Source organism: Calonectris borealis, chromosome 10 (genome assembly GCF_964195595.1).
Source record: "Calonectris borealis chromosome 10, bCalBor7.hap1.2, whole genome shotgun sequence".
NCBI lineage: Eukaryota > Metazoa > Chordata > Aves > Procellariiformes > Procellariidae > Calonectris > Calonectris borealis.
Window position 1 is genome coordinate 16,918,864 of NC_134321.1, and position 19,613 is coordinate 16,938,476.

Here is a 19,613-nt window from a genome sequence, read left to right on the forward strand (position 1 = left end):
CGCAAAGCGATGTGACTTGGAGCACCCATGTCTGAGGATCGTGGCTTGTGCAAAGCAGGGGCAGACCTGGGGGAAGAGAGGCAGCCCAGGCACGAGGTGAGCCCCAGCTGCTCCCAGAGCAGCCGGGCAGCAGCCCGGAGCAGGGCAGGGCTGCCAGAGCCAGGTTCCTTCCTGTGCCCGGGGCAGCCCTGCCCTGCCCTGCCCTGCCCTGGGAGAGAGCACGGACCGGACAGGGGCAGGGCAAAGACCCCCGCTCCCGACCTCCTGCTGCCTGGGTGCCCCCCAGCTTCCCCAGGAGGTGCCGGGGCTCAGGGGCAAGGGATGGGGGACTGGGGCTGCCCAGACCGGAGCTCGGTACCTGCAGCTTGGGGTAGGTGGTGATGAAGTTGGCCAGCCTGGTAATCCGTGCCACGGCCCTCTCCTCCACCTCTGCCAGCTGGGAAGTGGTGAACGGCAGCAGGAGCTGGGAGGAGAAAAGCTGCTGATGTGCCAGGGCGCTGGCATGGCACAGCACGGCACGGCCAGGCTTGCTCCGGGGCAGTGCCTGGGATGGAGCACGTGTCCTTCTTGCCCCTCGCAGCAACCTGTTGCGGCCAGGCAGGTGGCCACATCCCGCTCCCGCTGCTGCCTCCGCTGCCTCCCACTTGCTCCCTGTCAAAAAAAGTCCCTTCGCCCCCCACCCAAGGACCCCAAGGCTTTGGGGTAACCACCTCCCTGGGGATCTGCGGTGGGGGCTCTGGGCTATGGCCCGTGGTGAAGCTGGAGGGGGAGAGCCCCAGGGCTGGGCTCCCCTTGCCAGACAGGCAGGTCCATCGGGGAGGGAGTGTTGGGCAGGACGGGCAGTGGGCAAGGCTGCAGGGGTGGGGGGGGCTCGGGCAGGAGGAGAAGAGGCTCTGGCAGCAGCCAGGAGGCAGGGGGCTGGTGGGGGGGGCACGGCGGGGAAGGAGGGACGTTCCCTGCCCCCCTCCTTGCACCAGGCGTTGCGGGGGGCACTGCTCAAGCCAGGGGTCACTGCCCGTGGGGACCCTGTGCCCAGGCCAGACCTCCAAGATGTTCTGCAGCTCCACGATGCCGAGGGTGCCGGCGTTGTGTACCAGCGCCTGCAGCATGCTGTCCATCGTGTCCAGGGTCTGCGAAGGGGACAGAGTCTTGGGGGCAGCCCTGGAAGCCTCGGAGGGGGGTGCCGTGGCCCTACGGTGCCCAGGAAGGGGCCTCAGGCTGGGGGAGCTCCCTGTGGTTCACCCCGTGGCATACCTTGGAGTAGAGGAAAGCCTCGGGGCCCTGGGTGTCCTCCTGCAGAGGCAGGTGGAAGATGCTGCAGAAGCAGGTGTGGAGCAGCCCGCTCTTCTTCTCCGGCAGAAGCAGTCTCTCTCGGCTGTGGGGACAGAGAGGTGCTCTTTGGACTCAGCAAGGAGGAGGCAGACCTCAGGGTTGGAGACCCGGGCTGCTCCCCACGCTGCAGGGGACATCTCAGCCCCCCACGACACTGACTCTCGCCTTTGGGAGGAAAACCCCATGGCACCCCCTGCCCTGCTCTCTGCCTCCCTCTTGCACCCAGGACTGGGGAAGCCCCCCGCCTGGGAGCGGTGCCGTCGGGGCCGCCCAGCACCGGGAAGGCCAAGCTGGGGACTGGGGCAGGTACCTCATGGCGGTGATGGCCAGCATGGCTTGCTGCCGCACCATGGTGCCCAGGTGGTCAGGGGGCTCCTCTTGCAGTAGCACCTGTGGAGCAGAGCAGGGTGGCACAGATCGGGACGGGGCAGTCTCCCTTGCCCAGCAAGAGCCTGCAGGGCTGGCAGAGCCCAGGTGCCCCCAGCCCGGCACCCCCTCCCCACCCAGCACCCAGTGGTCCCAAGCCCCGTGCAGGAAGGGCTGTGCCCATCCCAGAGCCACAGGCTGGCCAAGAGACCTGCAAACGTTGTTGGGTCCAAGCCCTGGCTCCAGCCGGGCCACCCAGGAGCCTTTGGAGCATCTCCAAGGATGGAGACCCGGCGCAGCGCTCATGTGCCCCCCCGGCCCGGCCGAGCCCTCTCCTGCCCCCAGGGCTGTGCCCCTGCCCGCTGACCCTGCCTCAGCCTGGCTGGCCGTCCCCTCACCTCGATGGTCTCCAGCACCTCCAGCTGGTAGAAGCAAAGGATGTCCCGCTCGATGGAGCCCACGCTGGTGGTGCAGATGGTGCAGACGGAGGCCAGAAACCTCAGCTTCTGGGCCTCTTGCTGCCAGCCGGGGGGGCACAGATGGACAGACAGCGTCAGGGGGGAGAGACAGCCGCGGGGGGGGCTCAGCACAGCCCCCGGCACCTTGTGGGCACGGGACGGGGGCAGGAAGACCGGCCAGGAGACATGGGCGCAGCCTCATAGAAGTGACCACAGATACCTTTGGTCTGCTCCTGAGGGAGGCCTGGATGATGTCCAGGGGATTCTCTTTCTCCCTGGGCAGAGCCAAGGCGGAGCAGCACGGATCTGGCCAAGAGAGAGCAGGCAGGGCTGGGGGGCAGGCAGGGGGCAAAACCCGAGCCCTCTGCCCAGCTCCCGGGGATGTCACCAGCCCTGCCTCACGGCTGGGACACCGGTGTCACCTGTGCGCCCCGGGGGCGAGGGCACGATGCTCAGGGGCAGCACGAGGAGGGGGCCCCGGGCGTGCCTGGGTGAGGGATGCGCTGGCACCGGGGGACGGGGAGGGTCCCTGTCCCGGGATGCTGTGACAGGGCTGGCTCCCTGGCCGCTGCGCCGTGGGAGGCCCGATGCCAGCCTGGCTGGGGGATGCGAGCCTGGGACAGGGCAGGGCAGGGTGGGCAGGGTGGGCAGCCCCCTGCCCGCAGCACCCGCACACTCACCCGCCTGCAGTGGCTGGACCTCGCATATCTCGTCAGGCTTCGGCTTGGAGCTGGCAGCCAGGGCAGCTCCGTCCTCCTCCTCCCAAGCCCGCCTGGGGTGGCTGGGGGGTCTCCCCGCCATCGTGCAGGAGGGAGGGAGGGAGGGAGGAAAGGGGTGAGGGCGACCCTGCACTCCCCGGGTTTGTCCTGCCAGGAACGGTGGGGCAGAGGGGGCCTCCTTGTTCCCACCCTGTCCCAACACCATCCTCCCAGACACTGTGGGGCCAGGGTCAGGTGACACATGATGTCATAGAATCATAGAATCATAGAATCATAAAGGTTGCAAAAGACCTCTAAGACCATCGAGTCCAACCGTCAACCCAACACACCATGCCCACTACACCATGTCCCTAAGCGCCTCATCTCCACGTCTTTTAAATACTTCCAGGGATGGTGACTCAACCCCTTCCCTGGGCAGCCTGTTCCAAGGCCTGACCACTCTTTCAGTAAAGAAATTTTTCCTAATGTCCAATCTAAACCTCCCTTGGCGCAACTTGAGGCCATTTCCTCTCGTCCTATCGCTTGTTACTTGGGAGAAGAGACCAACCCCCACCTCGCTACAACCTCCTTTCAGGTAGTTGTAGAGCGCGATGAGGTCTCCCCTCAGCCTCCTCTTCTCCAGGCTAAACAACCCCAGTTCCCTCAGCCGCTCCTCATCAGACTTGTGCTCCAGGCCCTTCACCAGCTTCGTTGCCCTCTCTGGACACGCTCCAGCACCTCCATGTCCTTCTTGTAGTGAGGGGGCCCAAAACTGAACACAGGATTCGAGGTGCGGCCTCACCAGTGCCGAGTACGGGGGCACGATCACCTCCCTGCTCCTGCTGGCCACACTAGTTCTGATACAGGCCAGGATGCCGTTGGCCGCCTTGGCCACCTGGGCACACTGCCGGCTCATGTTCAGCCGGCTGTCGACCAGCACCCCAGGTCCTTTTCCTCCGGGCAGCTTTCCAGCCACTCTTCCCCAAGCCTGTAGCGTTGCATGCGGTTGTTGTGGCCGAAGTGCAGGACCCGGCACTTGGCCTTGTTGAACCTCATGGAGTTGGCCTTGGCCCATCGATCCAGCCTGTCCAGGTCCCTCTGCAGAGCCTTCCTACCCTCCAGCAGATCAACACTCCCGCCCAGCTTGGTGCCATCTGCAAACTTACTGAGGGAGCACTTGATCCCCTCGTCCAGATCGTTGATAAAGATATTGAACAGGACCGGCCCCAAAACTGAGCCCTGGGGAACACCGCTCGTGACCGGCCGCCAACTGGATTTCACTCCGTTCACCACAACTCTCTGGGCCCGGCCGTCCAGCCAGTTTTTTACCCAGCGAAGAGTGCACCTGTCTGAGCCGTGAGCCGCCAGCCTCTCTAGGAGAATGCCACGTGAGACCGTGTCAAAGGCTTTACTGAAGTCCAGGTAGACCACATCCACAGCCTCTCCCTCATCCACGAGGCGGGTCACCTGGTCATGGAAGATCAGGTTGGTCAAGCAGGTGCTGGCTGGGCCTGATCCCCTGGTTGTCCCGGACATGGCTCGTGAGCACCCTCAAAACCAACCGCTCCATGATCTTCCCCGGCACCGAGGTCAGGCTGACTGGCCTGTCGTTCCCCGGATCCTCCTTCCGGCCCTTCTTGTAGATGGGCGTCACATTGGCGAGCCTCCAGTCGTCCGGGACCTCCCCAGTTAATCAGGACTGCTGGTAAATGATGGAGAGTGGCTCGGCAAGCTCCTCCGCCAGCTCCCTCAGCACCCTCGGGTGGATCCCATCCGGCCCCAGAGACTTGTGAGCGTCCAGCTGGCGTGGCAGGTCGTTAACGGCTTCCTCTTGGATTATGGGGGGTTTATCCTGCTCGCCGTCCCTGTCTTCCAGCTCAGGGGGCTGAGTGGCCTGAGAATAACTGCTCTGACTATTAAAGACTGAGGCAAAGAAGGCGTTGAGTACCTCAGCCTTATCCTCGTCCTTGGTGGCAACGTTCCCCCCCGCATCCAATAGAGGATGGAGATTCTCCTTGGCTCTCCTTTTGTCATTAATATACTTGTAAAAACATTCTTTGTTGGCTCTCACGACAGTGGCCAGGTTGAGTTCCAGCCGGGCTTTTGCCTTTCTAATTTCCACTCTGCACGACCTAACGAGATCCCTGTACTCTTCTTGAGTTGCCTGCCCCTTCTTCCAAAGCTGGTAAACTCTCCTTTTTTCCCTGAGTCCCAGCCAGAGCTCCCCGTTCAGCCAGGCCGGTCGTCTTCCCCGCCCGTTCTTCTTGCGCCACATGGGGACAGCCCGCTCCTGCGCCTTTAAGACTTCCTTCTTGAAGAACGTCCACCTCCCTGGACCCCTTTGCCCTTCAGGACTGCCTCCCAAGGGACCCTCTCAACCAGTGCCTTGAGCAGGCCAAAGTCCGCCCCCCCTGACTTCACCAAGTATTGAGAATTCTACCATTTCATGGTCGCTAAGCCCAAGCCGGCCTCCGACCACCACACCTCCCACCAGTCCTTCTCTGCTTGTGAACAGCAGGTCAAGCGAGGCACCTCCCCTGGGAGGCTCGCTTACCGGCTGTGCCAGGAAGGTATCTTCCACACGCTCCAGGAACCTCCTCTACTGTTTCCTCTCTGCCGTGTGGTATTTCCAGCAGACGTCCGGAAAGTTGAAGTCCCCACGAGAAAAAGGGCTAGCGACTGGGAGACTTCTGCCAGCCTCTGGTAGAATATTTCGTCTGCCTCCTCGTCCTGGCTAGGTGGTCTATAACAGACTCCCGGCAGGATATCTGCCTGTTGGCCTTCCCCCTCATCCTCACCCACAAGCACTCCACCTCATCATCGCTACCATTGAGCTCCAGACAGTCGAAGCACTCCCTGACGCACAGGGCTACCCCACCGCCTCTCCTTCCTCGCCTGTCCCGTCTGAAGAGCTTATAGCCGTCCATTGCAGCACTCCAGTCGTGAGACTCATCCCACCGTGTTTCCGTGATGGCAGCTAAGTCACAGCTACCCCGCTGCACAATGGCTTCCAGCTCCTCCTGTTTGCCGCCCATGCTGCCTGCATTGGTGTAGATGCGCTTGAGCTGGGCTGCCGAGTTCTCCCCCGACATTGGCGTGCGGTCCCTAGGCTCTTCTCTGGTGAGCCTGGTTTTATCCCCTTCCCCCTTCGAACCTAGTTTAAAGCCCTCTCCAAGAGCCCCGCTGGCCCACAGGCGAGAACCCTTTCCCCCGGGAGACAGCTGAACTCCCCTGTCCCCGGCAGGCCCGGTGCCGTGTGAACCTCCCCAGGCTCAAAGCAGCCAAAATCTCGCCGATGGCCCCAGCCCCTGAGCCACGCGTGGATGCGGTGAGTTTTCCTGCTCCCTTCAGCGTTCCGCCCGCCACTGACGGGATGGAGGCAAACACCAGCTGCGCTCCCGATCCCCCCACCAGCCGCAGCCCCCCGCCCCTCTTCCACACCAGGCCCGGGACAAGGCCCGCGGGCCTCCCCTCGCTCCGAGGCCGCTGGGCACAGCGGGACGCCGGACGCCCTCCCGCGCGCTCAGCCGCACAGACCCGCGACCGTTGGGCTCGGCTGGGTCCCCGCGTGCCAGGGCGCAGGGGCGCGCCCCGCCCGCCCGCGGCTGGCGCCAGCGAGGGGGGGCTCCCCCCCGCTCCCCTCCCCGGGGCCCGCACGAGGGGGAGCGGGGGCCCGGCCCCCGGTGCTGGGGGGCGGCGGTGCCCCGCGGGCGGTGGGGCCGGCAACGAGGCGGTGCGGGCACAGACGGGTCGCTGTGTGGGGACGGGCGGGAGCGGGGCGAGAGCCCCGCGGGCAGCGGCGGCAGCGGCGCCGGCCGCGGCGGCAGGACCCGCCCGGCGCTCCGCCACGCTCGGCCCGCCCGCCGCAACGCGCATGCGCGCGTGTGGAGGGGAACGGGGAGGCGGCCTCCGGCCGCCAGGGGGCGCAGTGCGGGCGCCGAGATGTGGCGGCGGCGGAAGTGAGTGCTCGAGGGCGGAAGTGGCGGCGGCGGCGGGCCCGGCAGGTCGGTACGGGCGGTGCGGGGCCGGGGGAGCGGGGGGAGAGGGAAGAGGAAGAGGGGAGGGGAGAGGGGTCCGGTGATGGTCAGTGGTGGGGTCAGTGATGGGTCAGTGGTGGGGTCAGTGGTGGGGTCAGTGATGGGATCAATGATGGGGTCAGTGATGGGTCAGTGATGGGGTGGGGGCCGTGTGTTTGGAGGTGCAGCGTTGGGGCGGGGGCAGTGATCAGCTGGGTGATGCCGTTTGGGTTTGTGCACCATGTGTGAGTGCGGTCTGGTTTGCAGTGATGTGGGGGTGCAGGCAGGGTGGGGTGCCCTGTGCGGGGGTGCAGTCTGGTTTGGGTGCCGTGCGTGGGTGCAGCGCAGCGTGGGTGTTTGTGCGGCAGCTGGGCAGGGTCGGGTGGGGTGCCCTGTGAGGGGGTGCAGCGCAGGGTGGGTGCCCTGGGCATGGGTGCTCTCTGGTTTGGGTGTCGTGGGCAGAGCTGCCCTTCCTGCTGGGGACGTGGGGGGGACGGTGCTGCTGGAGCCAGAGCATCGGTGGCTTTGTAGCTCCCGGGCTCGGCCGTGTCAGCCCGAGGCAGCGAAGGCTCCTCAGACAGCGGGAGGCAGAAAAAGTGATTTATCCCGGTGCGGCCCCGGAGAGGGGAGCGAAGGCTTCAGTTGCAGCTTCAACTTCGTCTTCGGCTCTGGCTTGGGCTTCTTCCCTCTGTTCCGCAGCCCAGCCCAGCTGGTGCTCTGTGGCAAAGACGAAGCGTGTGGGCAGGGGTTGCCCTGGGCCACTGGAAAGAGCAGCGGTCCTGCTGCTCTCTGGAGGATGCCGGCTCCTCTGGGGCTGAGGTCTCTTCTTTCCTCTTAGACTTCGGGAAGAGGAGATACCCCAGCCTGCAGAGCGTCCTCGGGCTAGGGCTGCTGCTTGGTCTCTGCCCGAGCAGAGTCCTCGCTGGGGGCCGAGCGCCACCTCGCCCATGCCCTTCGCAGCCGTAAGCTCAGCTGCTGGAGGCTGAACCTCGAACTCAGCCTTCGTCGACTGAGGATGAGCCGCGTCTGAGTCGCCAGGGAGGAGACCAGGGGGCTGGTGTCATTCTTTGCTTCTTGAAGGACTGCGGGGACAAAGCAGCAGATGTGAGGTGACAGCCCTGTATCCCCTCCAGGCGGGGCACATCGCGCCCCGTGATTCCCAGGGCCAGGAGGGGGCCAGGGGGCAGGTGGCTCGGCTGGAGGCTGCTGGTCAGGAATGCCCCCCTCCAGAAACACCCCGCTCCCCATAGACACGCTGGGAGCAGAGCCCCTCTCGCCCGGGCTGGGGGGAGCTCCCGGGGTCCTTCCTCCTCCCCGCTGCCCTCACTCACCCTTTCTGATATACTCCATCCTCTCGTGCTTATCCACCTGCCGTCCGATGAGCCCTGGGGGACACAGCGTGTTGGGGACCCTGCTGCCCATTGGGGACCCCACCACCCAGCCTGCCTGGCCGCACAGCTCCCCAGGGAGGGCTGACCCCGGGGTGCAGCATCGGGGAGGGGATGGATGAGCCTCCTGCCAGCCCCACCTGCGCAGGCAGGGGTGGGAGGGGGTGCAGGGGTGCCCCACAGGCCCTGCGCCGCGACACAGGGACCCTGGGAGAGGGAGGGACCCCAAGGCTCGTGGCTCACCGATGAGCCTGACAGCCTCCTGCCACAGGGACTCCTGTGGGCTCTGCAGGTAGAGCTCGCTCTGGCGCAGGTAGTCCTCGGCCCTGCTCTTCTTCCTGGCCAGCTGCAGAGAGGAGAAGGGTGCAGGGTTGGCACAGAGCTGTCCCCAGGTCAGGCCGTCCCCTTGCCCAGGGCCACCCTCCTTCCCCCCAGCAAGACATTCCCAGCTCCCTGCCGTGTGGCATCGCGGTTCGGAGGGAGCAGAGGGCTCCCCAGGCACGCTGGGGTGCCATCCTGGTGGCAGGGTCCCCTTTGGGATCCCGGGGGCGAGGACAGCCTAGAGCACGGGCGTGGGGCAGGGCTTGCCCAGGCTGAATTCCAGGGGCGTTGGGACTGTGCTTACCAGGCATTCGCTGATCCTCCATGCCTGTGCGGTCTCGGCCAGCTGTGCCAGCTGCCCCCACTGCAGGAACTGGCCAGCGCTGCAGAGGGCTTCCTGGGAGGCCTGGAGAGGAGCAGAGATGCCACCACCTCCGCCAGGGGCACAGGACCCTGTGCCCCCCTCTTGGCAGGGCTCAGAGCCTGTCCCTGCCCGTGCACCAGCTGGGGACTGCTGCTGCCACCAGGTTCAGCAACCCAGGGGGAGATAAGGGCAGCCACCCTCTCTGGCTGGAAGCCTGTTGGGGCTTCAGTGTTTTGGCCTTGGTGGCCCCAGGCTGCTGCAGAGCCGTAGTCCCGTCTCTGGGGCTGCAGGGACCCATGCCAAGGGCTGTGCGGAGGGAGACCCGCCTCCCCATCCCTCTGGGCAGCAGGAGGAGAACGGGAGCAGTGGGCAGGGAGGTGGGCTCTGCCTGGTCCTGGGGACCCAGCAAGCTAGACCTCACGCTGACACACATTTGAAGGGTCCAGTGTCAGCATCGCCCTGCCCAAAGCACCAGTCAGGTTGGGAATCCCACCTTGGCCACTGTCTTGTCCTGGTCATACAGGTGAAAGACCAGCGGCAGCAGGCTGTCCCACACCACCTTCTTCATCTTCTTCTTTTCAGCGCCCACCACGAGCCCCATCGCTTTTTGGAAGAGACGGATGGAGAGCTCCCGCACCGTGTCCAACTCCTGGGGGAAGAGGGGAGCCCATGGTGAGCAAGGGGCTGACGTGGAGATGGACGTCCCCAAAACAGCCACAGGCAGCCCTGCTCCAAAAGGGAGCGAGCTGTGGCATGCAGAAGGTCTGCCCAGGGGGGCAGGGGGCCAGAGAGGGAGACCCTGTGGAGGGCTGGGGGATGCTGCCAGGGCAGGGTGTGCATCGCTGGGGCTCAGCACCCCTGCCGCTGTCCCGCCAGCACCGCCCCCCCCCAGCAGGGAGGCCGAGCTGGGGTGAGTCCATGCAGGGGGTTTGGGATGCAGCACGGAGCCACCGAGGGCAGCGATGGGGTCTGGGGGCTTGCGGGGCAAAGCATCCCCCTGCAGAGCACGGGGGCTGCGGCGGGAGGCGCGAATGGAGGTGCCCGGCGAGAGGGGCCTGGGGCTCTCCCCCAGCCTTACGTCACTGAAGAGCGGCGGGAGCTTTTCAGCCAGCGCCAGGGCGGTGAGGCTGGGCATCTTCCCCTCCAGCAGCTGGAGCATGTTGCCGAGCACGGGCAGGGCCGCAGCGCTGGCGTCACTGTCAGCGCCCTGCAGCCGCTCCATGACGTACGGCAGCAGGACGAGGGTTTTTCTTGCCTGTGTGAGACATGCCACCTCCTTTTTGTAAAGCAGCGACCGATCGCAGGGGTGAAAACCCCCTCCGCCAACACCGGCCTCCCCACTGGCTTCTTGGCGGGCGGTGTGGGTGACGAGGGCAAGCTCCCGGCAGACAGGGCTCACCGGCATGGCCATGGGAAGAGCAGGGCGCAGAGCGGGAGGACAGACAGCGCTGGCTCCTTGCCAGCCCCGCGGCTGCCCCCTTCTCCACCAGACCCCTGGGCAGGCTGGTGGGCGACCAGGGCTGCCTGCAAAGCTGCCCGAGCTGCCAGCAGTCCCCGCCGCGGCCGCTGCGTTTCACCCCGGGGCTCAGCACCCCACGGCCAGGCTTGCAGACCCCACGCTCGGGCGCCAGCATCTCTGCGGGGACGTGCTGGCAGCGGAAGCCCGTTCCCCTCGGCACTGCCGTCTGTCTCCTTGCACGGCACGGCCATGGGGCAGAGGGCTGAGGAGGCAGGAGAGCTGGCAGCAGCCAGCACAGCTCCCGATGCCCAGAAAAGCCCGAGCCGACGTGTTACCCACCGCCCGTCGCTCCACCCTGGGCTGCTGTCCCCCGGCTGCCCTCTACTCACCGTGTCGGGCCTCTCGGTGAGCCTGAGGATGGCCCGCAGCACCAGGCTGGGCATCCCCACGCACTGGCTCTGCAGGTACATGGGGAAGATTCCCAGGGCACAGTCCAGCTCCTCACTCAGGTTGGTGCAACCCAGCATCTGAAACAGGCAGCGGGAGCTGGTGAGATACGGTGCTGGCTCCAACCGTCAGCTCAGGGCAAGGATGCCGGGGCAAGACCAAGCCCAGATGGAGGCGGCAGGGATTGCGGAGAGCCCCCGTGCCCCACACCACACTGCGCTGGTTGCTTGCCTGCTCCTCCACGGTACCAACCGGAGGAGCCCCGGCTCCCCCCACAGCGGTGGGCATGGGAGAGCCGAGCGTTGGAGGGAACTTGCAGCGGTGCCATCAGGCTCACCTCGATGAAGAAGACCATGGCGATCATCTCCCAGGTGGAGTCCTCCATCCTGAGGAGCTCTGCCAGCTGGCGGAAGATGGTGGAGCGCAGGGGCCTTGGCGTCTTCATCATCTCCCTGGCAGGGGGAAGGAGGCACCGTCAGGCCCGAGCCAGGCGGGCACATCTCTTCGGGGTTTGCACCAGTCTGGACGTCACCAGTCTGCAGCACTTTCTCCGAGCAGCGGGGGCCCCCCTGCCATCATCCCAAGGGAGGGGGTGGCACGGGGTGCCCCGTCCCCTGAGAAGGGGGTCTCACCTGGCCACGACGCGCACCCCCAGGAGGTGGGTCTGGGTGCTGAGCAGGGCGTCCCAGCCACCCTGCGCCTCAATGGCCAGTGCCTGCCTCTCAAAGCCCGTGCTGCAGAGTAGCACCCTCATGGACTGTACCGCAGACCTGCGCAAGGAGAAATGCTCGGCTCCCACCGGGACCCCTGGCCTGGCTTGGGGTGGCTGGCAGGGATGAGAGGACAGGGATGGAGTACCTGATGGGAGTGAGCACGTCCTGTTGGCGCTCCTTCCAGAAGATGCACACCTCCTGCACCGTCAGCTCTGTGGTGAATGACACTTGGAAAAGCAGTGCCAGGAAAAGCTGGGGAAAAATCGCCTCCATCTGCTGCAGGCAGGCAGGCTGCAGGATGATCTCGCTTATGGTCTTGGCTGCCTGCAGAAGACATCCAGACACTGAGATGTCCCCACGCCCCTGGGGAGGTCAAGGCTTGGGGTGGGCAGGGAGGGAGAGCGGGGGCCCCGGACAGCTGAGAGCAGCCCCGGAGGTCGGCGAGGCCTCATCCAGCAACTCACAGCCAGGGAGAGGAGGCGCGGGTTGTCCTTGATGGAGGTGGAGGTCTTGCGCATCGACTGCTTCATCAGGAGGCTGAGCAGTTCCTGCAGCACCTTGTCTGCAGCCTCGGGCAGCATCGCCCTCCACATGGCCATGGCGACACTGCAGGGAGCCAGGGCTCAGTCAGCGGGGGCACCCCGGAGGATGGCCGGGCTGAAGTCCCTCGGGAGGGTCTTGGGGCCCCTCTCCCAGCGTGAGAGGAGCCCTAAAGGCTGGTGGGCCCCATACCGGTTGCATACTGGGGAGCACTGCAGCAGGCTGGCCACCACCTCGCTGGGGTATTTGCCCATCAGCACCAGCAGGGCCCTGTCCAGGCTGTTGAGGGCTACCACCGCCCTGATGGAGGGCAGTTTTCCGTAGATGGCCCACAGGATGTTCAGCACCTGGAGAGGAGACACGGGTGGGAGGGGTGATGTCAGCAGGGCGAGCGCGGCCGTTTGCCCAGCTCCCACTGGGAGCTGCTTCCGTTCCCGCTGCGGTATGTCGGCTTGAGATGGCGTCAGTGCCGGCCAGGCGCAGAGCCAGGGGAGGAACAGTCCCCGGTGGGCTGGAGCATCGGCCGCGCCACCCACGGGCTACTCACCTGCCCCGGCTGGAAGGCAGGGCCCTGCACAAGGATGTCCACCATGTGGGCAGCTATGCTGATGCTGTAGGAGCTTGGGGCTGTGAAGCTCTTGATGGCCACGAGGATGATGTCTACCTGGTCGGAGGGCTGGAGGTATTTCGTGAACATCTGCAGGATGAAGGAGAGGAGGGGAGACTTGTCACCTAGAGCGTCACCCAGAGTAGCTGCGCTGTGCAGTGAGAGTGGGACGCAGAGCCAGCAGAGTGGGACGATCATCATCGTCATCATCATCGTCATTATTATTAATTATTATTACTATTATTATTATTACTATTTCCCCCTCCTTTTCTGTTCCATTAAACTGTCTTTATCTCAACCCACAAGTTTATCTCACTTTTACCCTTCCGATTCTCTCCCCCATCCCACCGGGGGGGAGTGAGCGAGCGGCTGCGTGGTGCTTAGTTACTGGCTGGGCTTAAACCACGACAGCCCACATCATCCCCATGGATCGGCTGTCCCTTCACTCACACGACCCCCCCGGCCAGGAGCTGAAGGCACTTCTTACCGAGAAGATTTTTCTGGCGCGTATGGTTTGCGAAAGCTGCCAGAGCTCCCTCCAGTGCCAGCGCTCCTGGAGCTGCAGCTGCATTGTGTCACGCAGCCAGAGACACTTTCCTGGGGAGGAGCAAAACCAGGGTGCTCAGAGAGAGGGTGCAGAGCTGGAGGTGCAGCCTGAGAATGTCGGGCTGAAAAGTCGCTGGCAAAGAAAGAGGGCACCCAGACAGGTCCGGGGAGCAGATCCCCAGAGGGGGTCCAGGGCTATTGCAAGCGGGGCGAGGGGAAACGGCTTTTCAGACTGCAGGCAGGCAGGCAGGTTGGATCAGGCTTTCTCTCGCCAAGGAGAGTGGCCCCTGGCTGCCCATGCTTGGGGGGACCCAGCCCGACACGGCTGCTCTTACTTCTCTGCTGCAGCAGGAAGGTGTGCAGGTGATGCAGAGCTTCTGCAGCCTCCTGGTGGGTCCCCTGGTGCTTGCAGGTGCAGCAGAGGGTGAGGTGCCCCACCAGCCTCCCCAGCATCGCAAAGCGATGTGACTTGGAGCACCCATGTCTGAGGATCGTGGCTTGTGCAAAGCAGGGGCAGACCTGGGGGAAGAGAGGCAGCCCAGGCACGAGGTGAGCCCCAGCTGCTCCCAGAGCAGCCGGGCAGCAGCCCGGAGCAGGGCAGGGCTGCCAGAGCCAGGTTCCTTCCTGTGCCCGGGGCAGCCCTGCCCTGCCCTGCCCTGCCCTGCCCTGGGAGAGAGCACGGACCGGACAGGGGCAGGGCAAAGACCCCTGCTCCCGACCTCCTGCTGCCTGGGTGCCCCCCAGCTTCCCCAGGAGGTGCCGGGGCTCAGGGGCAAGGGATGGGGGACTGGGGCTGCCCAGACCGGAGCTCGGTACCTGCAGCTTGGGGTAGGTGGTGATGAAGTTGGCCAGCCTGGTAATCCGTGCCACGGCCCTCTCCTCCACCTCTGCCAGCTGGGAAGTGGTGAACGGCAGCAGGAGCTGGGAGGAGAAAAGCTGCTGATGTGCCAGGGCGCTGGCATGGCACAGCACGGCACGGCCAGGCTTGCTCCGGGGCAGTGCCTGGGATGGAGCACGTGTCCTTCTTGCCCCTCGCAGCAACCTGTTGCGGCCAGGCAGGTGGCCACATCCCGCTCCCGCTGCTGCCTCCGCTGCCTCCCACTTGCTCCCCGTCAAAAAAAGTCCCTTCGCCCCCCACCCAAGGACCCCAAGGCTTTGGGGTAACCACCTCCCTGGGGATCTGCGGTGGGGGCTCTGGGATATGGCCCGTGGTGAAGCTGGAGGGGGAGAGCCCCAGGGCTGGGCTCCCCTTGCCAGACAGGCAGGTCCATCGGGGAGGGAGTGTTGGGCAGGACGGGCAGTGGGCAAGGCTGCAGGGGTGGGGGGGGCTCGGGCAGGAGGAGAAGAGGCTCTGGCAGCAGCCAGGAGGCAGGGGGCTGGTGGGGGGGGCACGGCGGGGAAGGAGGGACGTTCCCTGCCCCCCTCCTTGCACCAGGCGCTGCGGGGGGCACTGCTCAAGCCAGGGGTCACTGCCCGTGGGGACCCTGTGCCCAGGCCAGACCTCCAAGATGTTCTGCAGCTCCACGATGCCGAGGGTGCCGGCATTGTGTACCAGCGCCTGCAGCATGCTGTCCATCATGTCCAGGGTCTGCAAAGGGGACAGAGTCTTGGGGGCAGCCCTGGAAGCCTCGGAGGGGGGTGCCGTGGCCCTACGGTGCCCAGGAAGGGGCCTCAGGCTGGGGGAGCTCCCTGTGGTTCACCCCGTGGCATACCTTGGAGTAGAGGAAAGCCTCGGGGCCCTGGGTGTCCTCCTGCAGAGGCAGGTGGAAGATGCTGCAGAAGCAGGTGTGGAGCAGCCCGCTCTTCTTCTCCGGCAGAAGCAGTCTCTCTCGGCTGTGGGGACAGAGAGGTGCTCTTTGGACTCAGCAAGGAGGAGGCAGACCTCAGGGTTGGAGACCCGGGCTGCTCCCCACGCCGCAGGGGACATCTCAGCCCCCCACGACACTGACTCTCGCCTTTGGGAGGAAAACCCCATGGCACCCCCTGCCCTGCTCTCTGCCTCCCTCTTGCACCCAGGACTGGGGAAGCCCCCCGCCTGGGAGCGGTGCCGTCGGGGCCGCCCAGCACCGGGAAGGCCAAGCTGGGGACTGGGGCAGGTACCTCATGGCGGTGATGGCCAGCATGGCTTGCTGCCGCACCATGGTGCCCAGGTGGTCAGGGGGCTCCTCTTGCAGTAGCACCTGTGGAGCACAGCAGGGTGGCACAGATCGGGACGGGGCAGTCTCCCTTGCCCAGCAAGAGCCTGCAGGGCTGGCAGAGCCCAGGTGCCCCCAGCCCGGCACCCCCTCCCCACCCAGCACCCAGTGGTCCCAAGCCCCGTGCAGGAAGGGCTGTGCCCATCCCAGAGCCACAGGCTGGCCAAGAGACCTGCAAACGTTGTTGGGTCCAAGCCCTGGCTCCAGCCGGGCCACCCAGGGGCCTTTGGAGCATCTCCAAGGATGGAGACCTGGCGCAGCGCTCATGTGCCCCCCCGGCCCGGCCGAGCCCTCTCCTGCCCCCAGGGCTGTGCCCCTGCCCGCTGCCCCTGCCTCAGCCTGGCTGGCCGTCCCCTCACCTCGATGGTCTCCAGCACCTCCAGCTGGTAGAAGCAAAGGATGTCCCGCTCGATGGAGCCCACGCTGGTGGTGCAGATGGTGCAGACGGAGGCCAGAAACCTCAGCTTCTGGGCCTCTTGCTGCCAGCCGGGGGGGCACAGATGGACAGACAGCGTCAGGGGGGAGAGACAGCCGCGGGGGGGGCTCAGCACAGCCCCCGGCACCTTGTGGGCACGGGACGGGGGCAGGAAGACCGGCCAGGAGACATGGGCGCAGCCTCATAGAAGTGACCACAGATACCTTTGGTCTGCTCCTGAGGGAGGCCTGGATGATGTCCAGGGGATTCTCTTTCTCCCTGGGCAGAGCCAAGGCGGAGCAGCACGGATCTGGCCAAGAGAGAGCAGGCAGGGCTGGGGGGCAGGCAGGGGGCAAAACCCGAGCCCTCTGCCCAGCTCCCGGGGATGTCACCAGCCCTGCCTCACGGCTGGGACACCGGTGTCACCTGTGCGCCCCGGGGGCGAGGGCGCGATGCTCAGGGGCAGCACGAGGAGGGGGCCCCGGGCGTGCCTGGGTGAGGGATGCGCTGGCACCGGGGGACGGGGAGGGTCCCTGTCCCGGGATGCTGTGACAGGGCTGGCTCCCTGGCCGCTGCGCCGTGGGAGGCCCGATGCCAGCCTGGCTGGGGGATGCGAGCCTGGGACAGGGCAGGGCAGGGTGGGCAGCCCCCTGCCCGCAGCACCCGCACACTCACCCGCCTGCAGTGGCTGGACCTCGCATATCTCGTCAGGCTTCGGCTTGGAGCTGGCAGCCAGGGCAGCTCCGTCCTCCTCCTCCCAAGCCCGCCTGGGGTGGCTGGGGGGTCTCCCCGCCATCGTGCAGGAGGGAGGGAGGGAGGGAGGAAAGGGGTGAGGGCGACCCTGCACTCCCCGGGTTTGTCCTGCCAGGAACGGTGGGGCAGAGGGGGCCTCCTTGTTCCCACCCTGTCCCAACACCATCCTCCCAGACACTGTGGGGCCAGGGTCAGGTGACACATGATGTCATAGAATCATAGAATCATAAAGGTTGCAAAAGACCTCTAAGACCATCGAGTCCAACCGTCAACCCAACACACCATGCCCACTACACCATGTCCCTAAGCGCCTCATCTCCACGTCTTTTAAATACTTCCAGGGATGGTGACTCAACCCCTTCCCTGGGCAGCCTCTTCCAAGGCCTGACCACTCTTTCAGTAAAGAAATTTTTCCTAATGTCCAATCTAAACCTCCCTTGGCGCAACTTGAGGCCATTTCCTCTCGTCCTATCGCTTGTTACTTGGCAGAAGAGACCAACCCCCACCTCGCTACAACCTCCTTTCAGGCAGTTGTAGAGCGCAACGAGGTCTCCCCTCAGCCTCCTCTTCTCCAGGCTAAACAACCCCAGTTCCCTCAGCCGCTCCCCATCAGACTTGTGCTCCAGGCTCTTCACCAGCTTCGTTGCCCTCCCTGGACACGCTCCAGCACCTCCATGTCCTTCTTGTACTGAGGGGGCCCAAAACTGAACACAGGATTCGAGGTGCGGCCTCACCAGTGCCGAGTACAGGGGCACGATCACCTCCCTGCTCCTGCTGGCCACACTAGTTCTGATACAGGCCAGGATGCCGTTGGCCTTCTTGGCCACCTGGGCACACTGCCGGCTCATGTTCAGCCGGCTGTCAACCAGCACCCCCAGGTCCTTTTCCTCTGGGCAGCTTTCCAGCCACTCTTCCCCAAGCCTGTAGCGTTGCCTGGGGTTGTTGTGGCCGAAGTGCAGGACCCGGCACTTGGCCTTGTTGAACCTCATGGAGTTGGCCTTGGCCCATCGATCCAGCCTGTCCAGGTCCCTCTGCAGAGCCTTCCTACCCTCCAGCAGATCAACACTCCCGCCCAGCTTGGTGCCATCTGCAAACTTACTGAGGGAGCACTTGATCCCCTCGTCCAGATCGTTGATAAAGATATTGAACAGGACCGGCCCCAAAACTGAGCCCTGGGGAACACCGCTCGTGACCGGCCGCCAACTGGATTTCACTCCGTTCACCACAACTCTCTGGGCCCGGCCGTCCAGCCAGTTTTTTACCCAGCGAAGAGTGCACCTGTCTGAGCCGTGAGCCGCCAGCCTCTCTAGGAGAATGCCACGCGAGACCGTGTCAAAGGCTTTACTGAAGTCCAGGTAGACCACATCCACAGCCTCTCCCTCATCCACGAGGCGGGTCACCTGGTCATGGAAGATCAGGTTGGTCAAGCAGGTGCTGGCTGGGTTTGACCCCCTGGTTGTCCCAGACATGGCTTGTGAGCGCCCTCACAACGAACCACTCCGTAATCTTCCCCGGCACCGAGGTCAGGCTGACCGGCCTGTCGTTCCCCGGATCCTCCTTCCGGCCCTTCTTGTAGATGGGCATCACATTGGCGAGCCTCCAGTCGTCCGGGACCTCCCCAGTTAACCAGGACTGCTGGTAAATGATGGAGAGCGGCTCGGCAAGCTCCTCCGCCAGCTCCCTCAGCACCCTCGGGTGGATCCCATCCGGCCCCAGAGACTTGTGAGCGTCCAGCTGGCGTGGCAGGTCGTTAACGGCTTCCTCTTGGATTATGGGGGGTTTATCCTGCTCGCCGTCCCTGTCTTCCAGCTCAGGGGGCTGAGTGGCCTGAGGATAACTGCTCTGACTATTAAAGACTGAGGCAAAGAAGGCGTTGAGTACCTCAGCCTTATCCTCGTCCTTGGTGGCAACGTTCCCCCCCGCATCCAATAGAGGATGGAGATTCTCCTTGGCTCTCCTTTTGTCATTAATATACTTGTAAAAACATTCTTTGTTGGCTCTCACGACAGTGGCCAGGTTGAGTTCCAGCTGGGCTTTTGCCTTTCTAATTTCCACTCTGCACGACCTAACGAGATCCCTGTACTCTTCTTGAGTTGCCTGCCCCTTCTTCCAAAGCTGGTAAACTCTCCTTTTTTCCCTCAGTCCCAGCCAGAGCTCCCCGTTCAGCCAGGCCGGTCGTCTTCCCCGCCCGTTCTTCTTGCGCCACATGGGGACAGCCCGCTCCTGCGCCTTTAAGACTTCCTTCTTGAAGAACGTCCACCTCCCTGGACCCCTTTGCCCTTCAGGACTGCCTCCCAAGGGACCCTCTCAACCAGTGCCTTGAGCAGGCCAAAGTCCCCCCCCCTGACTTCACCAAGTATTGAGAATTCTACCATTTCATGGTCGCTAAGCCCAAGCCGGCCTCCGACCACCACACCTCCCACCAGTCCTTCTCTGCTTGTGAACAGCAGGTCAAGCGAGGCACCTCCCCTGGGAGGCTCGCTTACCGGCTGTGCCAGGAAGGTATCTTCCACACACGCCAGGAACCTCCTCCACTGTTTCCTCTCGAGAGGAACAAGGGCTAGCGACTGGGAGACTTCTGCCAGCCTCTGGTAGAATATTTCGTCTGCCTCCTCGTCCTGGCTAGGTGGTCTATAACAGACTCCCGGCAGGATATCTGCCTGTTGGCCTTCCCCCTCATCCTCACCCACAAGCACTCCACCTCATCATCGCTACCATTGAGCTCCAGACAGTCGAAGCACTCCCTGACGCACAGGGCTACCCCACCGCCTCTCCTTCCTCGCCTGTCCCGTCTGAAGAGCTTATAGCCATCCATTGCAGCACTCCAGTCGTGAGACTCATCCCACCGTGTTTCCGTGATGGCAGCTAAGTCACAGCTACCCCGCTGCACAATGGCTTCCAGCTCCTCCTGTTTGCCGCCCATGCTGCGTGCATTGGTGTAGATGCGCTTGAGCTGGGCTGCCGAGTTCTCCCCCGACATTGGCGTGCGGTCCCT

The 19,613-nt window shown here is 64.5% G+C and overlaps 1 protein-coding gene across 1 annotated transcript; it reads right to left on the reverse strand.

Moving 5' to 3' along the window:
- Positions 1-7,456: 7,456 nt before the first annotated feature.
- LOC142086251 (uncharacterized) lies at positions 7,457-10,209 on the reverse strand. Its single transcript, XM_075159087.1, has 5 exons — positions 9,437-10,209; positions 8,884-8,985; positions 8,502-8,604; positions 8,202-8,255; positions 7,457-7,952 (listed from the first exon to the last, which is right to left on the reverse strand). Exons 1-5 carry the CDS (start codon positions 10,163-10,165, stop codon positions 7,753-7,755), a joined length of 1,188 nt encoding a protein of 395 aa, XP_075015188.1. The 5' UTR covers positions 10,166-10,209; the 3' UTR covers positions 7,457-7,752.
- Between the last annotated feature and the right edge of the window lie 9,404 nt (positions 10,210-19,613).

Excerpts from the sequence above, each read along its gene's own strand:
- LOC142086251 (XM_075159087.1), bottom strand. The coding sequence starts at position 10,165 with ATGGAGCGGCTGCAGGGCGCTGACAGTGACGCCAGCGCTGCGGCCCTG. Across the intron at positions 8,986-9,436 it reads AGGACAAGACAGTGGCCAAG|GCCTCCCAGGAAGCCCTCTG; the intron begins GTGGGATTCCCA and ends GCTCCTCTCCAG. Across the intron at positions 8,605-8,883 it reads GGAGGATCAGCGAATGCCTG|CTGGCCAGGAAGAAGAGCAG; the intron begins GTAAGCACAGTC and ends TCCTCTCTGCAG.